Here is a 23,325-nt window from a genome sequence, read left to right as displayed (position 1 = left end):
CCGCCGTACGCTGCTCATCCACCGTTGGCTGCCTTCGCGTTCGTCTCGCCGCTTGGTCCGACCAAGAAACTCAGAGGGAGCCGGCAGTCGTTTCAGTGAACAGTCCTCAGGTTTCTATTTATTTTCAATAATTATTTATTTATTTAGTGGATTTATTTTTTAAATTGTGCTTTTATTGTTTTTGAATTCGTTGTCCTGTCGTACGACTCCAGGGACGTTGCGTGTCATGTGACTGTTTTTTAAAGATAGTTCAACTCATTTTGATTCTTTTGAGTCTTTTTTATGTTTCGCTGAGTAGAGACGTCCACTTTCAACCGTTTTAACACAAAAGGTCGCGCTGAACGTGACCTCCAGCCCTCCCCAGAGCGAAAAGGAAGAAATGGCAGCATGTACAGTACAACGGTGTTGTTTTTCTGTTCTTCTTAGTGTGTTTCTATGAGAATCAGTATAATAAGACTCACATATGTAAAACAAGGAGTACACAGTATTACACATCTGCTACTAGCAGCGTAGCCTCTGCATGACCATCAACAGGACTCTGGTTTTTCTGTGGTTTTTTTTGGGTTCATTTCTACTGAATGCTGGTAAACTCGACCTCTCTATGCTTTTTATGTGCACATACCTATTTTTGTCTCCAGATGATATAATGAAGATGATTATTACGTTATAGATGATTATATTCATGACCGTGGCACTAAGGACGGCACTGATGGTGATGAAGATGATGTGTTGATGATCATTTTGCATGCTTTTCTGTGGGTTCTGTGTTGTCGGTGCAGAGGTCGTCTCCCGGAGAGGAAGAGCTCCAGCAGGGGGTGCAGTCGCACAAAGAGAAGCACAAACAGACTGATGCTTTTATCGCTGAAGTTCACAGCGGATTCGTGTAGACTAGAGGGAGTGTAGCTTCTGGGATGGGTCTGACCTGCTGTGACTTGATGCATCAGTTAGGTGAACCGGAGCCTCCGGGCTCGGTCTGAACTTCTGCCACCCTGACCCTCCAGCAGAGGCCAAGCTGCTCTGACAACACTGAGCTGGTTTCTCCTCTTTTTCCTGCTCCCTCTGTTTCCAACCTTCTTCAATCATTTCTCTGCTGTCGGCTCTTTTCTAGTTTCTCTTCGTCTCTTCGGGTTTCTTCTGTATAATAATATTAATCCTCTGGTTCTCTGGTTCTTCGGGTTATTGCTCCGTTCTCTTGCGTGCTACACGTGTTTCTCTAACTTCAACAGATGTGTTCAAGTGTTATCAATAAACTGATCATTTAAATACAAACTGGCCAGTTTGTGTTTATGGGAACAGCAAACGCGCCGTTGCTTCTAACGTGTTGAGGAGTGTTTGCAAATGCAAAATTATCACGTCTGAAATTTTCTCTGCTGATATCTAGAACTAACGTTCTGCAGGAACAAAAAATATTTCATTTAAAGTTGAATCAGCAAAACTTGTTCTATGATAGAAGGTCGGTTTTACTCCACGTGTTTATTCAGTCACTTATTCACATTTTGCCCTTTTATTTTAGTCCCATCAGTTGTCACACACACACTGGTGTGTGTGTGTGTGACATTTGTTCTCCGTGTTTGACCCGTCCCTTGGGGCCGCTCTCAGGAACCATTTGGTGGTTTAACTCCCTAATCCAACCTCTTAATGCTGAGTGTGCAGGGAGGCATTGGGTCCAGACCGGGATTTGAACCCCCATCTCAATCATCTCCATACAAAATCTGACTAAAGTCCAGATGAACCAGAAGATTTAAAAATTACCTGAAACATTTTATAACTTTCTACATTTCTTCTAATCAAACAAAAAGAACAGAGTCGGAAAGTTCTGAGAGTAAATTTAATTATTCGGAACCAGGAAATGAAATCTCAGCTTCACAGACTTTGATCTGAGAGGTTTTAGCAGCTCCAGCCGGATAAACGCTGAAACACGGGAAAAGCTTCTCAGTGAAAGTGTCTCTGTGAGTGCAGATGTGAGACATGTCTTCAGAGTCGTAGAAGGACACGTCCCCCCGTCGTAGTCCAGCTGGACTCTGATCCTCTGGAGATTCTTCTTCACTGAGATGATCTGATCAGAGCCGGTAGTGTATATTCCACCGTGATGCGTAAAACACCAGCCTCCATGTTTTGGTTGAGCATCTCTCTTTCCCTTCCTGTCCACTGTCTCTTTAACCAAACCAACACTCCAGACAGGAAGATCTCCCACCTCCACCTCCCAGCTGTATCTCCCTGAGCTGAAGCCCTCAGAACCAAAAACATCAGTATACTTGGTGTTTCTCTCTGGATTATCAGGAAGCTGCTGCTCTGTGTCTCCACATCTCACACGGGTCAGATCTTCAGACAGGTACAACCAGCCCTCTGCAGTGTTTGGGTCCAGGGTGACAGGACTGAAGTGGACCTTGTCCTTCATCTTCTCCCAGACTCTGAAGGACAGGTTGCCCAGGTGTTTGGCCACATCTATCAGAGCTCCTGAGCCCAGCTGTGGATCTGACACTGAGCTCTGGGTTCTGGTTCTGGTCCGAGTGTCTTTATAGCTGCTGAGGAACGCCACGTTGTCTTTCTGCAGCTCGTCTTCAACAGCAGAGATGCTGTCTGACAGAGAGGAGATCTGCTGCTGAATCCTCTTCATCTCTCTGCTGATAGTCTTCTCCTTCTGCTCCTCTTCCTCCCTCAGAGCTGCCAGTCTGGACTCCTCTTCCTCTTTCAGGAACTGGTGGAGCTTGTTGAACTCTGCTCTGATCTGTCTCTCTGTGGACACCAGCTGCTTCTTGGAGTGTTGAATCACATCATCGTATGTTTCCTCCACTTGTTTGTATTTGTTCCTCTTGTCCTGCAGAGACTTTAAGTCCGATTCCAGCTGCTCCTTCAGCTCACGGACTGCTTGTTCTACAGGAACCACTTTGTGACTCTGGTGGAGAGAAAAGTCACAGACAGGACACACAGCTCTCTGCTCGTCTTCACAGAACAGTTTAGGCTCTTCCTGATGTTTGCTGCACACCACCTGCAACGTCTTCTCTCCTTTTTCTGTCTCAGATGATCCAGATTTCTGCCTCTCAGCAAAAGAGTCAGCAAGTTGCTTCAGTCCAAAATTCACTAGGGTGTCCTTAGAAGACCTTCTTTTACAAACAGGACAGTTTCTGTTGTTAGCTTGTTTCCAGAACGTCTGCAGGCAGCTTGAGCAGAAGCTGTGGTTGCAGCTCAGAGACACAGGATCTCTGAAAGTCTCTGAACAAACGAAGCAGCTCAGGAAACTCTCCTGGAGTTTTTCAGCCATTTCCTCCAAATATATTTAATTATCTGTCGAGAGACTCACCAGGTACTTGTCTTTTTGAACCAGAGTCCAAATATCCGAGCCTTCTGCAATGGCACCTCTTTCAAGGCTGAACAAGAACATTTCAAAATAAACTTTCAGTTTGAATATACCTCCTTTTTTTTTTTTTTTTACTTCCTTGAGACAAGCTGAGCCATGAATAATACATTTCCACCAGCAGAGGGCGCTATTTGGTTTACTTGAACTCAATCTGAGCAGATAACCCCAACAATATTACTAAGTAGGAAATATCTATCACAAGATTGTTAAAGGAGAGTTACTGCATTTAACATCTGTATAATAAAAGTCTTCATGTTGTACTGAGTGTTCTAATAAACAGAAGGTCAAACAGTTAAACCGGTTTAAATGTTTATTGGGTTACATGTAAAAAGATTTCAACCAATCAACTTTTATTTATACAGCACTTTATTCTACAATACACGCAACTCAAATTTAAAAGGCCCCACATTCCCTCCCATCCCCAGAATTTTAAAAACAGTCTGACAATAAAAACCCTTCACAACACTCATCCTCCGGCACACGCGCACACACACACACATACATGCCCCCTTCCCCATGGTAAAAAAAACATGATTGACTGAGATCAGATGAGCCAGACCAGCTAAGGATAAGGAAACGCCATCAGGGGAGCCATCCGCCCCGGCAGCAGCCGAGGCACCGACACAGGGCACCCAGGGCAGGGAGGGCAGAAACCCCCACCACCACCCAGGCACACCTGGAAAGCACCCAGGCCACCACAGCTGACCACCGCCGCCGGGGCAGAGAGCTCCCACAGAGGAAGCGCTGGAAAAAGGTTAAATTAGGGTTAAAATATAAAATCTAAAGAGCTCAAATGAGAATTGTAATATAAAAAGTTATATAGATATTAAAATAATGTTGATCATAAATCACGGTAAAAAACGGTGTAAAAAGCATGAATAAAGAAAGAATACATTAAATAAATAAATAACCTAAGTAATTAAATAATTTAAAAAGTGATAGTATTCAGTTAAAAGCTAAGCTAAAAAGATAAGTCTTGAGTCTGTTTCTAAAAACATGAACGTTCTCAGCAGCCCTGAGGTCCCCTGGCAGCTCGTTCCAGCGGCGAGGACTGTAGAACTGGAAGGACACCTCGCCGTGAATATGCGTCCTGACTTTAGGGATGACAAGGAGACGGCTGCCAGAGGAGCGCAGAGGCCGCGTGGGTTCATACGGTAAAAGCAGTTCTGAAAGATAAGACGGCCCAAGACCATTAAGACACTTAAAAACCGTTAAAATTATTTTGAAATCGATCCTGAAACACACGGGGAGCCAATGCAGTGATTGTAAAACCGGAGTGATGTGCTCCCGCCTCCTGGTCTTCGTCAGGACACGTGCTGCCGAGTTTAGTAATAGTTGTAAACCTGAAATCCTCTTTTTAGGTAGACCAGAAAGCAGGCCGTTGCAGTAGTCTATCCTACTGGTGATAAAAGTATGCAGCAGCGCCTCCGTATTGGCCCGAGAGAGAATAGGGCGGACTCTGGCGATGTTCTTTAGATGATAAAAACCTATTTTGGTGATATTTTTAATATGATGGATAAAAGTCAGCTCAGAGTCAAAGATGACACCCAGGTTCTTCACTTGTTCAGATGGATTAAGAGACAGTGATTGTAATTTTGGTAAAAGCTTCTCTCTCTGGGCCTCAGGACCGATGACTAAAACTTCAGTTTTGTCCTGGTTGAGCTGGAGAAAGTTTCCTGCCATCCAGGATTTGATGTCAAAAATGCAATTAAAAAGTGAGTTCATCGGCCGTGTGTCATCAGGAGACACAGATGTACAGCTGTGTATCATCAGCGTATCTGTGGAAACTGGACCCGTGTCTCCTGATGACACTGCCAAGAGGGAGCATATAAAGGTTAAAAGGCACTGGGCCTAAAATTGAACCCTGGGGCACACCACATGCAATCCCATGAACCCTCGATGAACAGGTATCCAAACTCACCATAAAATGATTTAGGTAAAAATTTAATGTGTCTTCATGCTTTATTAATGCCTGACATGATTAATTCCATCTATAAAACTGTCTTCCCACCCCCCACCCCCCACCCCCCAAATTACGTCCATGTGTGCAAGAGGAACTTTGCTCTCAGTTAAACTTTACCTGTTGCATGCAATGTATTCTTTAGATTCCCACACACTGTCCTTCACCTGATTTATAACAGAAACTAATCGTCCATCCCTGGAACTGGAGGACCTCCTTTTTTGTTAGAGCACACAAGCTTAACACACACACACACACACACACACACACACACCGCTGTTCCATCACCCCACACAAATGCCCTTCATGTCAAGTTGTTCAGGTCAAGCTGTAACTTGTCAAACCCTCCCTTTTGTTTGTTTTCCTTTCTGAGTTATAAATAAACGGTGACTTGCTCAGCCTCCCTGTCGTTCTGCTGCAGACGAGATCTGAGTGGCTACCCTGTCTTGCAAAACAGTTGTCTGAATCTTTCACAGAACTGAGGTTCGTTGGTAAAGAACGTTTACGGGGGATATTCCTAGATTTATCTCCAACGGCGGTGCAACAGTGGGAAAAGTAATTCGTTAGATTATTCCGTTACCTAAAAAAGAACGCCGTTATACTTAAACGGCGTTACTCCCAACACTGCTTGCTGCTACGCGTGTTTCAGTAAAATCATCATTTAAACACAAACTGTAGTTTTGTTTTATTACTGGATCAATAACAGAGGATTCTTGTTTCTGACGTAATAAAAGGTGTTTGAAGATGCAACATGAATTAGTGAGATGCTCAGATATTCAACCTGCGCTTTTGTGTTTAACCTTTTGTTCTGCAACATTCTTGGCCTTTAACAACAGAAGAATTCAACATCCAACCTGCAAATCTGCGGGTTAATAACCAACTCTCTAGTTTATAGCAGACAACAAATTATTTTACACCCAGACTCCACATTTTCTCTCAGGTACGAAGAAGAAGAAAATTTCATTTCTACAGCGCCTCTCAAGATAAAAATCACGAGGCGCTTCACAAAAACAAAAAATGTAAAATATAAACAATAATTTACAAAATGATTAAAAATATATTTAAAATGAGCAAAAATAGACAATTATGATTAAAAAATGTTAAGAAAGAGAGAGAGTGAACAGGAAAGAGGGAAACCAGTGGATCCTGAGGAAGGTGGAATAGGTGGGGAGAGCAGAATAAAGAGAGAGAGGTGAAGAAGGTCATACAAAAGCCAGCTTGAACAAGTGAGTCTTCAGCTGCTTTTTAAAGGAGACCACTGAGTCCACTGATCTCAGGCTCAGGGGGAGAGCAAATTGTCCGGCAGGACCACAGAGGGCGTAGCGCTGTTCTGTGGTATCCTGTCATGCATCGGTCCAAGATCGTGTGTTTATATTGTGTTTTTTGTGTATATAAGAGACTTTTTAACACGGACATATTTGTCTCTCATTCTCCCACCGCTTCATGCGCTTCCCACCTCTAAACCCACGTTTCCTTTCATTTCCGTCAACAAATAAAACGCTTGCTGCGCATCTTTTCACTCCTTCAGTCACGGGAGGATGAAACGTTCATATTTTTAGTTTTTTCGCGAGGTATTCTTCAAGCTTCTCCGTGTCTGCCGCTAGTTATCCTCGGCTCTCTTTGCAATGGCGGCGCTGTAAACAACAGCGGCGTCCTGACCAATCACAAGCTTGCGTAATCCGTCTCGTTCGACGGATGTTTAAAAAAGTGGGCTCGACTCCGTACGTACTTGCGTGCCTGCCGGATCCCTACGCAAGGACGGATAATGGCGTTGCTTGTCTCCGCACTGGCGCAGACGGAGAAGCATAAATCAGGCTTAAGAAGATCACCAATGTAAGATGGTGCTTGTCCATGTAAGGCCCTATAGACCAGAACCAGGATCTTAAAGTGAACCTTGAGGCTGTCTGGCAGCCAGTGAAGCTGGAGGTTCTGGTAAACATCTAGCTTACACCACACCACCTCATATCCACTATATCACATCTTATTATTCATATCTTGTCATGTATAAATCATTAGTTTAGGAAAAAGAATAAAATTCCTATTTTTTTACTTTATGCTGACTCTTTCTGAATTAATACGAAGTGTGTTTATGATCCCTGAACAACTAAAAGTAACTATAATCTTCTGATTACACTTCGAAGATCAGTCAGGTTGATATTTCATATTTATATGGAATCATCACATCTTATTGGACACAATTAATCTGCAGTCGTCCCGCAACATTTTTATAAAGTTTTAAAGCCATCGGGAATTTTAAGTTTTCTTTTGAAAAACATTTGACTTTTTACATTTTAACTTATTTTAGCTCTGAAACAGAAAGAGGTGCCGCCTTGTTCTAATCATTGGTTCGAGTCACTTTTTAACTTTACCAAAGACGACCCAATCAGAATTCATACTAAAAGTCTGAAGTTTTTCCGCATTTCAACTCAAAACTAAAGATTATTTTTCACAAACTAAATACCTTTAAAGTTAAATGATAATGGGAAAAACTGTCCAATAAGGGAATATAAACCTGCAGCCATCTTTCAGGAAGCAGGATTAACATCTAACCATAACGTCTCAGGACCACACCAAGAAAAGCTGCAGCTACAGAGTTTCTGCTTTTATAATAAATAGTTAAACTCTGAGATAAAAAAGCAAAGCAGCTAAATAAACTCAAGGAAAGTATTTACGCAGTTACTTTTTAAGTTACGTGCTACACTTGAACAGTGTCTGAACTCCTTGTCAGCGTCAAAATTATTGTTCAGCTTCCTTGTGGGAAAAAAAAACAAACCTGCAGAAGAAACCGAATCATTTACTTTATTTTGGAAACAAACACAAGTGTCAGAAAACAACTTTAAAAAAGACAGAATGCATCTTTTACAAACATTTCATAGCTGAAACTGCAGTTAAAGCCTGAAAAAGCAGTTTGGTTTTACACTGAGTCGTGTATTTATGTATAAAAACACGTCAGAAACCAGTTGTGCTGAAGAACGAAAGGATTTCGCCTAAAGATCACAACTATGCAAACAAGTGTCAAAATTAGCGTTTTCATTAACATTTTACAGAATAAATAACATTATGCAACAGTTAGTTCCGACCGAGTGATTTGATTGGTCAAGAGACTTTCCAAGAGTGCTGATATTGGACCACAACAGCACTGGGACTGTTTACAAACAGTATCACTCCGCTGTGCGCAGGTGTTCGGTTCATCATTAACGTTACTTCCGTTAACTCTTGGATTTTGACCGACTTTGCACAGCAAAGATGGACGTATTTCCTCAGATAACATTTGATCTACAGTATGAATGGTCATCAGTCTCTGACACTGACGGGAAAGAAAGCGTGAAAATGTGAACTCCTAATGAATCCCCCAGCAGCAAGCCACATGTGTGGCATCTGGGAACGACAGATTAGGACTATTCGAAGTGTTCTCACAAGCAATCTTGACAATTCAGCTCAAAGAACTTTGTTTTATGAAATAATGGCGATTGTCAATAGCCGACCACTTACAGTTGAGAATTTGAATGATCCATCTGCACCTGAACCTTTAACTCCAAATCACATTCTTACAATGACGTCAACAATTATCCTTCCTCCACCTGGGCAGTTTGTCAAAGAAGACCTGCATCTTTAAAAAAGGTGGCGCAGAGTCCAGTATTTGGCCAATGAATTTTGGATTCGTTGGAAAAGGGAATATCTGCTGAGTTTACAACAAAGACAAAAATGGCAGACAACCAGAAGAAACATGAAGGTGAATGACGTCGTACTTTTACAGAACGAGCAGGCACCACGAAATGAATGGAAACTAGCCAGAATAGCCGAGGTCTATCCAGGGTTAGATGATAAAGAACGAAAAGTAAGATTGTTGGTTGGTGATACCACATTTGATGGAAAGGGTGAACCTACGACTAAAACAGTGTTCCTTGACAGACCTGTACATAAACTTGTTACATCGATTGAAGCAAATGAAAGTACTTAAGTCTGACCAGCCCCTAAGTTTCCTTAGAAATCCCACACTGGGTTTTGTGTGATTTGGTGGGAGTGTAACTGCTGTTGCTGTTTATTTCTTCATTTATTTATTTTCCCATTTGTAAGACACTGGGTTGGTTGTTTCCTGTTATTTTATTTTGAAAGCTACACGAGCTGCTCTGCCAGCCACACCCTTAATTTGATGATGCAAGCCAGGTGTGAGGAACACACACAGCCTGGATGAAGTGCTGGCAAGCAGACAGCTAATGGACTGAAAACATTCAATCTTTTGCTAAAGAACTAACTAGTGAAAGGATTTAAAGAAGGACAGATGGATTCCCTTTGTGTTTTAAGCAAAACAGCCAACGAGGTATTTATTTGTCTTTATTTTGTTGCACATTATTGTATATGTTTTACTTGTACTATCCTGTATATTTAGTTTCACGGTTTAAGGGAGGTCTAAGAAAGGAGGACAGAAGAGGTCCACAATGAAAGGACGTCCAATAAACCCGTAAAAGAAATCGCTTGCGTCTGTGTTGCTTGGAGGGAATCACACATACCTAAAGACAATTTAGACAGACCAATCAACCTAACAGTCGTGTTTTTGGACTGTGGGAGGAAGCCGGAGAACCCGGAGAGAACCCACGCATGCACAGGGAGAACACGCAAACTCCATGCAGAAAGATCCCAGGCCGGGAATCGAACCCAGGACCTTCTTGCTGAGAGGCAACAGCTCTAACCACTGCACAGCCGGATTAAACTTAACAGAAGTAATAATAAATAATTTTCATCTACGTGACAGATATCCCAGATTCCTCAGCTGCCACCGTTACACCAGTCTCACCATTCTCTCACTGGCCTCCCACAGCTTTTTAGCCACACCAGCATCTCTGGCAAACGGACGCAGAGTTGCTGGCTGACAGTCAACAAAATAACCCCCGCTGTGTTCTGCTGCTTCATCCGACACAGAGCAGTAGATGACGGTCTGAGCTCCAATCTCACACGGCACGAAAAACATCCACATGATCACCTGCATCAGCATCTGGAACGGGAACGAGTAGTGGCACGTCCAGCTGCTCTGGACAAAACCTGTTGGGGGTTAAGAGACATCAGGAGTGGTGTCAAACAGCGGTGTGGTGACGGGTAGATGATAGTTAAAGGAAGGACTTACCGGGGTGCACAGCGTAGGATGTGACTCCTTTTCCTTCTGTGATGCGAGCCAGTTCCTGACTGAAGTAGATGTTGGCCAGCTTGCTGCGGCAGTAGGTGAAGAAGGGCAGCAGGTTGTAATTGAGGTCCTGGAAGTCCAGTTTCTGATATTTGTAGTTGGAACATGTAAGTGTCACCACCCGGCTGGGAGCACATTCCTTCAGTCGAGGCAGCAGCAAGTTAGTCAGGAGGAAGTGACCCAAGTGGTTGACACCAAAACACATGCTGAAGCCGTCATTGGTCCAGTCCAGGACGCCGGGCATGCCTGCGGACACGTGTCAGAGATTAACGATGAAAAGTCATATGTTGTGTGTTGTCATTTTACAGCTTTTGGCTCAAACGTCTCTCACCTGCGTTATTGATCAGGATGTCAAGCCTCTTCTCCCTCATGAGGAAGCTTTTACAGAAATCCCTGACCGAGCGCAGGCTGGCCAGATCCAGCTCCATGGGAAAAACACAAAGAGAGCCACTCTTTAGTTTGATCTCCCTGACGGCCTTCTCAGCTCTGCTCGGGTCTCTGCAAGCTATGATGACACGGGCACCTCTCATCGCCATGGCAACAGCTGTCTCCTTGCCAATGCCTGAATTACCACCTCAAGGTAAAGGAAAGGTGAGTTTCTGTGGGAGAACACAACACAGCAATTGTTCAGGCATTCTCCATAAAGTTAGCTTATCTTACCTGTGATAAGAACCGTTTTCCCATCTAGTCTTTTCAGCTCCATGAAATATCTCCTCCTTTTCATCCATTTTAAAATAAAAAATAAACTTAAGGATGCAATAATTGTGTAGAGAAAATACATTTTCCTGTTAGCTCGTCTCCTAGGAGCTAGCTTAGCTTGCTAGCTGGACGTGTTGTCTCTATTTCGCAGACATACTGGATCTTGTAGCGATAACCGTAACTAAGCGTGTTTTATGGAAGATGAATCGAACATTAAAAAAACTGTTATTTATGTTAACTTATGGAAACCTCTCAAACGACAGTTATGTTTAGAATGAAAGACAACCAGAAAGTAAGCTAGAGTATAACAAGTGCGCATGCGCAAAACTATCTTCTTCGAGGATCGGGTGCATTACCGTTCACATATCTGATATGGCATTACCGCCACCAAGTGGCTGGACGTTTTTACAAGTCGCACACAAGTGATCGAAGCTTGAATCTCGCGAGAGCTTTTTCTCGTTAGTTGATTTGGTTCATAACTCCTAACTAACTTAACTCCATGTGATCGTCAGCAGGGCCGAGTTCAAATCGTGGCTGTCTCCGTTTTTGTTTTGTTTGCAGCTTTGGCTGACCTTTGGTTACCTTTATATTGCTCTCAGACTCGGTTGAGGGTTGATTTAATCAGGTGGAGGCTTATTTTGTTCTCTAAGAAGGAAACATGAACGCAAACGTCCGGAAATTACTTTTTCTCTTTGGAATATTATTTTTTTCGCCTCAAACATCAGGTTAATTCCAGTTTTATGACCTAAATACAATAGCTCTTTAAACTTAGTGACCTTTATTTAATAATTTCTGAAATGTTTACATTTTTTATCTATTTTTTAGGTCAAACATGCAGGAAAAGGTGTGGACAGCTATCAGAGGAATGCTCCTGCCATGCATCATGCTTGTCTCTGCTGACCTGCTGCACAGACCACAACCAGTTCTGCCTCCATGTGTCCCCCCACTCCAGCTCAATGTTGGGTGGCAGAGCTCTGAGGATCCTGGGTTCAGTTCTTCCTGCTGACACACTCCTTCTCTGCAGGTTTGTTCTTACATTTTAAATCATGCAAGCAGGAAATCAGTCGAGTACAAATACATTAAAAATGTAATCAGGCTCCAATGGAACGTTTATTGGGTTTTTAGTTCAAACTTTCACATCATCAAAGTCGATTAGGGAAATTATGACATAAATCAAAATTTCTGATGTAATCCAGGGTTCAACCCTGATATTTGATTTGGTATTTTAATAAATAAAAGCTCCTCCTTGAACCGTCACCTTATCGTGGTGGAGGAGTTTGAGTGCCCTAATGATCCTAGGAGCTATGTTGTCGGGGGCACTTAGTGCCCCTGGTAGGGTCTCCAATGACAAATTGGTCTTAGGTGAAGGGTGAGACAAAGAACAGTTCAGAGAATCTTTCATGGATATACAATCAAAGGGTCGGAGTACCCGGCCCGGAGGGTTACCAGGGTCCCACCCTGGAGCCAGGCCTGGGGTTGGGGCCCGTGTGCGAGCGCCTGGTGGCTGGGCTTTCGCCCATGGGGCCCAGCCCAAACCGGATACATGGGCTCATCCAACTGTGGACCCACCACCCACAGGAGGAACATGAAGGGTCCGGTGCAGTGTGGATCGGGTGGCAGACCGAGGCGGGAGCCTTGGCGGTCCAATCCCCGTACAAGGAATCTGGTTTTGTGACATGGAACGTCACCTCGCTGGCGGGGAAGGAGCAGGAGCTAGTGGCAGAGGTTGAGCGGTACCGGCTAGATATAGTCGGACTCACCTCAACACATAGCATTGGCTCTGGAACCCAAGTCCTTGAGAGGGGGTTGACACTCTCCTTTGCTGGAGTTGCTCCGGGTGAGAGGTGGAGGGCTGGGGTTGGCTTTTTGTTAGCCCCAAGACTCTCTGTCTGTGTTGGGGTTTACCCCGGGGGACGAGAGGGTAGCTTCCCTGCGCCTTCGGGTTGGAGAACGGGTCCTGACTGTTGTTTGTGCTTATGGGCCAAATATCAGTTCAGAGTACCCACCCTTTTTGGAGTCCCTGGGACGAGTACTAGATAGTGCTCCATCAGGGGACTCCATTGTCCTGCTGGGGGACTTCAATGCTCACGTGGGCAATGACAGCTTGACCTGCAGGGGTGTGATTGGGAGGAACGGCCCACCTAATCTGAACTCGAGCAGTGTTTCGTTATTGGACTTCTGTGCAAGCCGCAGTTTGGCCATAACGAACACCATGTTCGAACATAAGGATGCCCATCGGTACACTTGGTACCAGGGCAGCCTAGGTCGCAGGTCACTGATAGACGTTGTAGTCATATCATCTGACCTGCAGCCGTATGTTTTGGACACCCGAGTGAAGAGAGGAGCGGAGCTGTCAACTGATCACCACCTGGTGGTGAGTTGGATCAGATGGCAGGGGAAGATGCCGCGTAGACCTGGCAGACCCAAACGCATAGTGAGGGTCTGCTGGGAACGCCTGGCAGAAGAACCTGTCAAGACGTCTTCAACTCCCACCTCCGGCAGAGCTTTGACCGCGTCCCGAGAGCAGTGGGGGACATTGACTCCGAGTGGGCCTTGTTCCACTCTGCGATTGTTGAGGCGGCTGTTGCTAGCTGTGGTCACAAGGTGGCCGGTGCCAGTCGTGGTGGCAACCCCCGTACCCGCTGGTGGACACAGGAGGTTCGGGGAGCCATCAGGCTGAAGAAGGAGGCCTACAGGGCAGAGCTGGTCTGTGGGTCTCCGGAGACAGCAGACAGGTACCGGATAGCCAAGCGGGGTGCAGCAGTGGCAGTTGCCGAGGCAAAATCTCGGGCGTGGAAGGAGTTTGGTGAGGCCATGGAGAAAGACTATCGATCGGCTCCAAAGAGGTTCTGGCAAACTGTCCGGCGCCTCAGGAGAGGAAGGCAGCAACTCGCTCACACTGTTTACAGTGGGGATGGGGAGCTGCTGACGTCAACTGGGGCTATAGAGCTCCGGGAGTTGACGTCACTTCTCCCGGCATGCAACAGTTCAAATCGAAACGGCGCCATTTGGCAGGCAGAAGTCGGCAGCTGGGCTATTTGTTATTGTCAGAAAACTCAATCAGACAGGAAATATGGTAGATTCCTGTTGTGCCCCAGGATGCAGAACAGACGCGGATGACATAAGGAATGAGCCATCTACAGGATTCCCCAAGATCCGCAGCGCCGCAAACGTTGGATCGTTATAATAAAACGCGCTAGTGACCGGGCGAAAATGAAACTGTGGGACCCCGAGAGTAAAGGTTTTCGCTTATGCAGCGACCGCTTCATATCACTTAAACCAACGTTTCCTCAACTGTGTATGGTATTTATTTTAAATGCTTTTATTATGATTCTTAGTGGGCTTCCTAAACGGAGTGGCTTTTTCTGTCTTATTATTCACAGCAGCAAGTAAACATCACGTAAAACGTTGCTTCGTGAGTTCTGCCTGCTGCTGTTTCCGTGTTTTATGATCACAGCAATTAACCGGCTAAGCTGTATTTAATTTTTAAGCAATGGTTGATCAATTGTCAGATCACACATAAAAAGCACTTTGGATTGCTATTATCTGTCTCACCGAGACTACTTACGTGTAAATCTGTTATTTGTCCATCCATCCATCCATTTTCATCCGCGTATCCGGAGTCGGGTTGCGGGGGCAGTAGCGTGACTTCCCTCTCCCCAGCCGCCGGAGCCAGCTCCTCCGGGTAAATCCCAAGGGGTTCCCCGGTCAGGTCCGGTGTTGTGCCGGTAAGAAGTCCGCTCCGACAGCTTCTGGCGTCGGAGCGGGCAGTAGAGTCGAGAGTCCCAGACCTCTCCCCAGCTCCTCCGGCCGGGGGAATTCCAAGGGGTTCCCCGGCCAGGTCCGGTGTTGTGCCGGTAAGAAGTCCGCTCCGACAGCTTCTGGCGTTTTAAAAAAGTATCCCAGGGGCACGGTAAGGGTCGGAGATGTTTAGTCTATTTAATTTCTGACTATATAAAACGATTTCTTCGGTTTTAAAGTGTGAAGTAAACTCCGACAAAGTAAAATCCAAGCGGATCACGTTCATGTTCATGGTTACATCCGTGTTTGTTTACCTTTTTTTCCTGCCAAAATGGCGTCCACTAACTGAGAGTCACGTGGGGTCCGGAGCTCTATAGTCGGACGGTGGAAGGAATACTCTGAGGAGCTCCTCAATCCAGCCTATGCGCATTCCGAGGAGGAACCAGAGCCGGGGGACCTGGGGATGGACTGTCCAATCTCGGGGGCAGAAGTTGCTGAGGTAGTCAAACAACTACACAGCGGCGGAGCACCGGGGGCGGATGAGATTCGTCCTGGGTATCTCAAGGCTATGGATGTTGTAGGGCTGTCGTGGTTGACACGTCTCTGCAACATTGCGTGGTCATCGGGGGCAGTACCTGTGGAGTGGCAGACCGGGGTGGTGGTCCCCATCTTTAAGAAGGGTGACCTGAGAGTGTGTTCCAACGATAGGGGTATTACACTCCTCAGCCTCCCTGGAAAGGTTTACTCCAAGGTACTGGAGAGGAGGGTCAGATCGATAGTTGAATCTCAGATAGAGGAGGAGCAATGTGGTTTTCGTTCTGGCCGTGGAACTGTGGACCAGTTCTATACCCTTGCAAGGGTGATGGAGGGGGCATGGGAGTTTGCCCAACCAATCCACATGTGCTTTGTGGATTTGGAGAAGGCTTATGACCGTGTCCCCAGGGGCACCCTGTGGGGGACGCTCCAGGAGTATGGGGTGGGTGGCTTTCTGTTAAGGGCCATTCAGTCCCTTTACCAGAGGAGCGTGAGTTTGGTCCGCATAGCCGGTAGTAAGTCGGACCTGTTCCCAGTGAGGGTTGGACTCCGCCAGGGCTGCCCTTTGTCACCGGTTCTGTTCATTACCTTTATGGACAGAATTTCTAGGTGCAGCCGTGGTGTGGAGTGTGTCGAGTTTGGTGGCGGGAGAATCTCGTCTCTGCTTTTTGCAGATGATGTGGTCCTCCTAGCTTCATCCAGCTCTGACCTTCAGCTCTTGCTGGGTAGGTTCGGCCGAGTGTGAAGCGGCTGGGATGAGGATCAGCACCTCCAAATCTGAGACCATGGTTCTCAACCGGAAAAGGGTGGCTTACCAACTCCGGGTCGGGGGAGAGGTCCTACCTCAAGTGGAGGAGTTTAAGTATCTCGGGGTCTTGTTCACGAGTGAGGGTAGGAGGGATCGGGAGATCTACAGGCGGATTGGTTCGGCGTCTGCAGTGATGCGGACGCTGAGCCGATCTGTCGTGGGGAAGAGGGAGCTGAGCCAGAAAGCCAGGCTCTCGATTTACCGGTTGATCTACGTCCCAATCCTCACCTATTGGGTAATGACCGAAAGAACGAGATCGCGGATACAAGCGATCAAAATGAGTTTCCTCCGTAGGGTGGCCGGGCTCAGCCTTAGCGATAGGGTGAGGAGCTCGGACATTCGGGAGGGACTTGGAGTAGAACCGCTGCTCCTTTGGATCGAAAGGAGTCAGTTGAGGTGGTTTGGGCATCTGGTCAGGATGCCTCCTGGACGCCTCCCTGGGGAGGTGTTTCGGGCATGTCCTGCTGGCAGGAGGCCCCCGGGTCGACCCAGGACATGTTGGAGAGGTTACATCTCCAATCTGGTCCGGGAACGCCTTGGGGTCCTGCCGGAGGAGCTGGTGGAGGTGGCCGGGGAGAGGACAGTCTGGAGCTCCCTAGTTGGGATACTGCCCCCGCGACCCGGACCCGGATAAGCGGAGGAAGACGACGATGACGATAAATAAAATTTAACCTAAAGTTCAGGAAGAAAAACTGCTGTAAACTCAGTTTCAGACAGTTTTGTGGCTTTGTTTGCATAAATTGTTTATTCTGTTTATTTGATGCAGGTTCAAAGGTGAAGTAGAAGTAGAGGGGTTTATTGATGAACAGGGCCATGCTTTCTGCATATCCCCTCTGTTATATGAGACGGGTTGGATACCGTTGGACGTTTCTACAGATGGAAGTAATTTTGACAGGTCAGGAAAGTACCTGTCAGGTAAGGCGCTGATATAAGCCATTTCATCCTCTTGATGCTTAAACCCAACCTGATTAACTTCAATTTGTTTATGTTTTAGTCCATCCCAGTAGATCTGCTCCTGAAGTCACCCTGATGAACACAACCCAGTGGCAGAATTATGGCACCCCGAACACAGCAGGACAGCTTCGGATGACGTGGAACCGCTCTTTACTCAAAGCAGAGGAGGTCAATGTGGAGCTGTGGGGTTACAGAGAGGTCAGCGGGAGCGCAGCAGATGGAGCGTCTGCTCTGCAGGCTGAGATGAGCTTCCTGTACTCCCTCAGCAGGAACCATCCCAACACAGGAGACTTCAGCTTCACTCCTCCTGAGCTCAAAAGGAACTTTTCCGAGTGGGAGCTGGGGAATATCCGCATCACAGCCGGCTCTAAGTCAGAGGGAGAAAGGTACCGATTATACCACAAACCCGTAGGTTGCTAAAGCTTGGTTTATGCTTGACGCATTCACTTTCTGCTTGGTGATGCGGCTCGCGGATGGAACGCGCTTCACAGCTCGCAGCGTTTATGGTTCATGCGGCTCGTCTCTGCGGTGAGCCAATATTCTCCCAAACTGTAGGGGGCAGCATGGAGCTCTACAGCATGCATCCAACACTACACCATAGTAGAAGTAGAAATTACTGTTTACAGCATGGCACTTCAGCATTTTTTAACAGCGTCCTCGTCTTTTCCGACAGTGCGAGCTATTTCTCTCCAAGAATTATTAACAACATGTTGATCACGGTGATCTCTGAGAGCTGAATCATACAAATGTCTGTATTTACCAACCTCTGCCATACTAGTTCTTGCCAGTCCGCCATGTTTTTCTGCGTCCGACCATCTGCGTGGTTAGAAAATTTCCTAGGTGTGAGGTGCGGAAAGTTTGGGCCGTGCGGAGGCGCGGTGGAGGGGCGTGGTTGTTAAAATGACGCAATTTCGCCGCGCGGAGCCGTGCGGACCTCGCGGACGCGTCAAGCATAAACCAACCTTTAGACTCCACTATGTTGCAGATGCTTAAAATGCAGCCTGCTGAAGATTTAGCAAGAGTCGTTGTTGTTAAGAAAAAAACGAAATTCAAATGCAGCTGGTTTAATTTCAGTAATGAAATAAAGTTCAAATAAAAATGTATGTTTTTAAATTTTTACAGCCAAACTATACAACTTTTTCAGATTCTGAAATCATTTTCTTGAGCCAGTATGTATTAAAACTACCCTTTACATGGTTAATGAAATGTGACTCAGACCCCCACCGCCCTCTGTGGCCAGAAGACTGCATTTGCAACTTCAGAGTGCCGGTTTGGGTTGTTGGCAGACACAGCTGACATACCTGGCACTGCAGTCTGCTTCCAGCATGTTTCCTGCATGCTTTAGATCATGAACACAGCTGGTTTGTTTGATTTGGTGACGAATCACTCCGGTAGACACTAATGAAGGCTGAGGAGACATTTCATTAGTTAGATTAAGGCATTAAAGGACACTCAGCGAGGCGATAAGTTTCATTTTTGGTTCTACTAAACAGACACCAGGGGGCGCTAAAAGCAAGCCAAAACTGCCTTGTCTCCTTTTAAAATAGTGATAAATTTAGTAAATTACCATTTACAGCCCAACCGTTACAGTATCACCACAGCCTGATGTCATCACAATCATCACCGCATCTCTGCCTGATGGCCTCAGCACCATCACGGATACCCACCTCAGTGGATATTTTTATATTCATTATAATCCAGACTAGAAGTCACTGAGATATTTCATTGACTAAATTATTTCACTATTTGCTTCCAGGAAATTGGAGACATGCTGCTTTTTTATGTTTAAATGTTGATTTATTTTTTTTTTTATTTTTTTTTTGTTGGACAAAATGAATTTGTCTCCTCTGGGTGTGTCAAAGCTTATAAAAACACTAAATTTTGCTGTCTAGCGCTAATAAAAACACACATTATTCTAAGTTTGACTGAACTGAGCTGTTACTGTTTTTATAAACCACACATAGAAGTTTAAACTAAAGTACATAGCCGTGTGTTGCTCAGGAACGTGCAGGGACTCTGGAGCAGCGCTCACATCCTGGCCTGGCACCTGGAGCAGGCTTCTTCAGCCTGGGCGCGAGACAGGTGTCTGCAGTGGGACGCTCTGGAGTCGAAGCTCCCCAACTTCCTGGACAAGCTCATGGACTGTCCCTGCACTCTGGCACAAGCTCGGGCTGATTCAGGACGATTCCACGTGAGTTCAGCCAAGAGGCGGAGCTCTGATTCGCTGTCTTACCCCCACAAACCGGCCTGTTTTTATTTCAGACGGATTACACGTGTGACATCGAGAGAGGAAGTGTGTGCACGTATCACCCCGGGAGTGTCCACTGCGTTCGATCGGTTCAGGCCAGGTAGAGACAACAAGCACGGACGTTTAAAACTAGCTTTTTGTTCCGTAATGAGGCTTCCCTCCTTGTTTACAGTCCCAGTGATGGATCAGGGCAGCAGTGCTGCTATGACAGCGTTGGAGATCTTGTTCTGACGTGGGACTCGGTTGGTGGCAGCACCCCAGACAGGGCTCACGACTGGGGGGCGCCTCCGTACAGGACGCCCCCTCGTATTCCTGGGTATTCCCACTGGCTGTATGACGTGACCAGTTTCTTTTACTGCTGCCTGTGGTCCGACCTCTGCCACCTCTACCTCAACCGTCGACCTTCGAGTGGATGTCGTAATTACCGTCCGCCCAGAGCAGGTAGGACTGTTAGAAACTGTCAGTTTAAAGAAAAACATCAAGTTAGAGCAAAGAAACCTGTTAGCTTTGAGTTGGTTTCCTTGGCTTCATTTGTTATAAAACCTGGCATCTATAAGCGTTAGTGAGCGTGTGAATCATGTGTTCATCTTCATGTAGCAGTTTTCATCCAAACACAAATGAATTCCAGAACAGCGGTTAATAAATGATCCGTTTACACGACCGGTGAATGAGTGGTAGACTTCAGTTACCAGGTGGAAAATATTAGATCATAAATCTGGTGTGTGTGCATGAGTGCGTGTGTGTGTGTGAGTGTGTGTGTATGAGTGCATGTGTGTGTATGCTTGTGTGTGCATGTGTGTGTATGAGTGCATGTGTGTGTATGAGTGCATGTGTGTGTATGAGTGCGTGTGTGTGTATGAGTGCGTGTGTGTGTATGAGTGCATGTGTGTGTATGCATGAGTGTGTTTGTGTGTGCATGTGTGTGTATGAGTGTATGAGTTCGTGTGCGTGTGTGTATGAGTGCGTGTGTGTGAGCGTGTATGTATGAGTGTGTGTGCACATGACTGTGAGTGTGTGTATGAGTGTGTGTGTGCATGAGTGTGTTTGTGTGTGCATGTGTGTGTATGAGTGCATGTGTGTATGAGTGTGTGTATGAGTGTGTTTGTGTGTGCATGTGTGTGTATGAGTGTGTGTGCGCATGACTGTGAGTGTGTGTATGAGTGTGTGTGCATGTGTGTGTATGAGTGCATGTGTGTATGAGTGTGTGTATGAGTGTGTTTGTGTGTGCATGTGTGTGTATGAGTGTGTGTGCGCATGACTGTGAGTGTGTGTATGAGTGCATGTGTGTGTGAGTGTGTGTATGAGTGTGTGTGCATGAGTGTGTTTGTGTGTGTGCATGTGTGTGTATGAGTGCATGTGTGTATGAGTGTGTGTGCATGAGTGTGTTTGTGTGTGCATGTGTGTATGAGTGTGTGTGCATGAGTGTGCATGTGTGTATGAGTGTGTGTGCATGAGTGTGTTTGTGTGTGCATGTGTGTGTATGAGTGCATGTGTGTATGAGTGTGTGTATGAGTGTGTTTGTGTGTGCATGTGTGTGTATGAGTGTGTGTGCGCATGACTGTGAGTGTGTGTATGAGTGTGTGTGCATGTGTGTGTATGAGTGCATGTGTGTATGAGTGTGTGTATGAGTGTGTTTGTGTGTGCATGTGTGTGTATGAGTGTGTGTGCGCATGACTGTGAGTGTGTGTATGAGTGCATGTGTGTGTGAGTGTGTGTATGAGTGTGTGTGCATGAGTGTGTTTGTGTGTGTGCATGTGTGTGTATGAGTGCATGTGTGTATGAGTGTGTGTGCATGAGTGTGTTTGTGTGTGCATGTGTGTATGAGTGTGTGTGCATGAGTGTGCATGTGTGTGTATGAGTGTGTGTGTGTGTGTATGTGTCTCACTGCTGTTTCCTCCTCCGTGCCCTCCAGCTGCTGTCCTTGGGAGTCTCCACTTTAGGACCTTTGATGGCCTCCGGTACACTTTCAGCGGCAGAGGAGAGTACGACCTGGTGCGTTCTCCACACCGAGCGCTGAGTGTTCAGGTCAGAGCGGAGCGGGTGAAACTTGAGAACGGTGAGTCTCCGTCTAACGAGAATGCCCTGCTTGTATCTGCTCTTTCATCCCAATGTTCCCAGTTCACCCCTCACTGTCCCACAGCTTCCTTTGTTCTGGAGTCCTGCAGGAAGCGTTTGAATGTCCTCTAGAATGATTTTTCTTTAAAGTCGTTTCTCAACAGTAAAAAAGGTGATTTAGGTTCTGTCGTTAGATCGGTGAGATGGAGTGTCTGGAATAATAACGTTTACTCAAACTCCAGATTATAATTCATCTGTAAGTGAAAGGAGGTTTTGTTTGTTTGTCATGAGGAACTTTGGTCCGAGCCACACGGCTGGCATCAGTGGCTATGAGGGAGAACTCTTCTGATGTCATCGAGGTGCGACTTCAAGGCGAGCATCTTCAGGTGCTGAGGAACAAAAGCATTTTACCTTTTTCTGAGCAAAGCTGGATGGATCTGCAAGGTGAGGCGCTTCAAGCTGCTCCTTCGCTGTGATTACTTCCCCTGGGGGTCAGAAGAGGTTTGAGCTGGTGGAGGTGGAGCTGATCAAAGACATGGGGAGCCATTTTCACAATCAGTTCTAGTGTTAGGGGCGAGGATGAATGAAAACGCGGTCCTGAAGGACATTCCAACATCTACAGTTTACAGTTCTCTCACTGATGTTAAGTAATGTTGAATGTTTTTATCTGACTTTTATCATTTTTGTAATAATTTCCCGTTTAAACTAAATCTAAACATCTTCTCCTAGGTGTGTTTGTGTTTGTGCCCAGTCCTCAGAACGTGACGGTGATGTTCTCCTCCGGAGCTGCCGTGGAGCTTCGTCTGGATGAAGGAACCATGACGTCCACCGTCTTGCTTCCGGCAGAGTTCTCCAACAAGACCCGGGGTCTGCTCGGCCAGATGAACTCAAATCCATCTGATGACCTCGTGACCCCTGCTGGAAACGTCGCCTCCTCAGCCAACGCCACACTGGAGGAAATCTTTACTATTGCATCTGAATGTGAGTCTGCTTCGTGTGTTCATTAAAGAGACAATGTGTAGTTTTTACCAATAATTTCTGGAAATATCCATCAAAATGTTGTTGGAAATGAAATAAATGATGCCCAGTTGTTGAAAAATATTGGCAGCTTTGTAACATAAAACCATAAAAATCTGGTCTAAAACACAGGAGCGTGTCTTAAGTGTGTTACTCAACGTCAAGGCGCCTGGCCTGGCGAGGTGATGTCTTGCGAGGCCAGGCGCCTTGCTCACAAGGACGCTGTCCTTCCTTGGTCAAAGAAAACTGTTAAATGGAACAGACTTGCATCATGTGACCGCAGCTTCCACGGCCGTCACGTAACGTCACGTGACACGGGAGATAACGTTATATTTTATACGTATTAGTTTCGACATAAATATATAACGAGCCTTTTACTTTTTAAATTGTGTATATGTTTATTAAATTAAATATATAAGCGAGTTACTACCCGCTAGCCACCGAAGCTGAAACTACTAAGCTACTAACCAACCACAGATAACTTCTTTGGATCTAAAAGTACATTTTAAATTAGCTGACTTACTTTTAAACTTGAAAATTGTCCCTGAAGTAGCTGCCGGCTTCTGATCCGCCGTCCTTTTGAAAATGCCACGGTGTATTCTGGGTATTTTTTGACCAAGGCTAGGCTACAAGACACCTGCCGTGTATCCTCGCTCAGCTAGCTTAACGGCTAACAAACGGAGAACACGCCTCGGTAGAACATGAACACTGGAACACGTCTTGGCGGATACTGATGACGTATCTCCTAGGCAACCGGGGCGGGGCCAAGACA

General features: G+C 45.9%; 3 protein-coding genes across 5 annotated transcripts in view; 1 reads left to right on the top strand and 2 right to left on the bottom strand.

Annotated features, from left to right (window-relative positions):
- Positions 1-1,603: 1,603 nt before the first annotated feature.
- LOC107386219 (zinc-binding protein A33) lies at positions 1,604-3,423 on the bottom strand. Its single transcript, XM_015960470.3, is given in 2 exon segments — positions 1,604-1,996; positions 1,999-3,423. Coding segments are annotated over 2 exon segments (1,428 nt in total). The 5' UTR covers positions 3,263-3,423; the 3' UTR covers positions 1,604-1,832.
- Positions 3,424-9,870: 6,447 nt separating this feature from the next.
- si:dkey-174n20.1 (retinol dehydrogenase 14) lies at positions 9,871-11,499 on the bottom strand. The gene is made up of 4 exons (XM_015960511.3): positions 11,158-11,499; positions 10,829-11,071; positions 10,441-10,743; positions 9,871-10,358 (listed from the first exon to the last, which is right to left on the bottom strand). The coding sequence occupies exons 1-4, from the start codon at positions 11,276-11,278 to the stop codon at positions 10,099-10,101; spliced, it is 927 nt and encodes a 308-aa protein (XP_015815997.1). The 5' UTR covers positions 11,279-11,499; the 3' UTR covers positions 9,871-10,098.
- A 219-nt stretch (positions 11,500-11,718) lies between these two features.
- The window catches only part of susd2 (sushi domain containing 2), a 53,009-nt gene continuing 41,402 nt past the window's right edge, over positions 11,719-23,325 (top strand). For all 3 annotated transcript variants that reach the window (XM_054730274.2, XM_054730273.2, XM_070555559.1), the window contains exons 1-10: positions 11,719-11,921; positions 12,022-12,220; positions 17,046-17,194; positions 17,274-17,619; positions 19,235-19,424; positions 19,496-19,581; positions 19,654-19,922; positions 21,394-21,537; positions 21,828-21,980; positions 22,266-22,517. In XM_054730274.2, the coding sequence (XP_054586249.2) occupies positions 11,855-11,921; positions 12,022-12,220; positions 17,046-17,194; positions 17,274-17,619; positions 19,235-19,424; positions 19,496-19,581; positions 19,654-19,922; positions 21,394-21,537; positions 21,828-21,980; positions 22,266-22,517 (1,855 nt within the window). In that variant the 5' untranslated portion in view covers positions 11,719-11,854. The remainder of the gene's footprint in view (positions 11,922-12,021; positions 12,221-17,045; positions 17,195-17,273; positions 17,620-19,234; positions 19,425-19,495; positions 19,582-19,653; positions 19,923-21,393; positions 21,538-21,827; positions 21,981-22,265; positions 22,518-23,325) is intronic.

The sequence above is a fragment of the Nothobranchius furzeri genome, chromosome 10, assembly GCF_043380555.1.
Source record: "Nothobranchius furzeri strain GRZ-AD chromosome 10, NfurGRZ-RIMD1, whole genome shotgun sequence".
Classification (NCBI taxonomy): Eukaryota; Metazoa; Chordata; class Actinopteri; order Cyprinodontiformes; family Nothobranchiidae; genus Nothobranchius; species Nothobranchius furzeri.
The sequence above is the reverse complement of the archived record's forward strand: the minus strand, read 5'-3'. Positions and strand labels throughout refer to the sequence as shown.

What these genes read in the sequence shown, in the direction of transcription:
- si:dkey-174n20.1 (XM_015960511.3), bottom strand. Translation starts at nt 11,278, where the DNA reads ATGTATTTTCTCTACACAATTATTGCATCCTTAAGTTTATTTTTTATT. An exon ending in GAAAACGGTTCTTATCACAG is followed by an intron (nt 11,072 to 11,157) that starts GTAAGATAAGCT and finishes CTTTACCTTGAG; the next exon opens with GTGGTAATTCAGGCATTGGC. An exon ending in CATCCTGATCAATAACGCAG is followed by an intron (nt 10,744 to 10,828) that starts GTGAGAGACGTT and finishes ACGTGTCCGCAG; the next exon opens with GCATGCCCGGCGTCCTGGAC.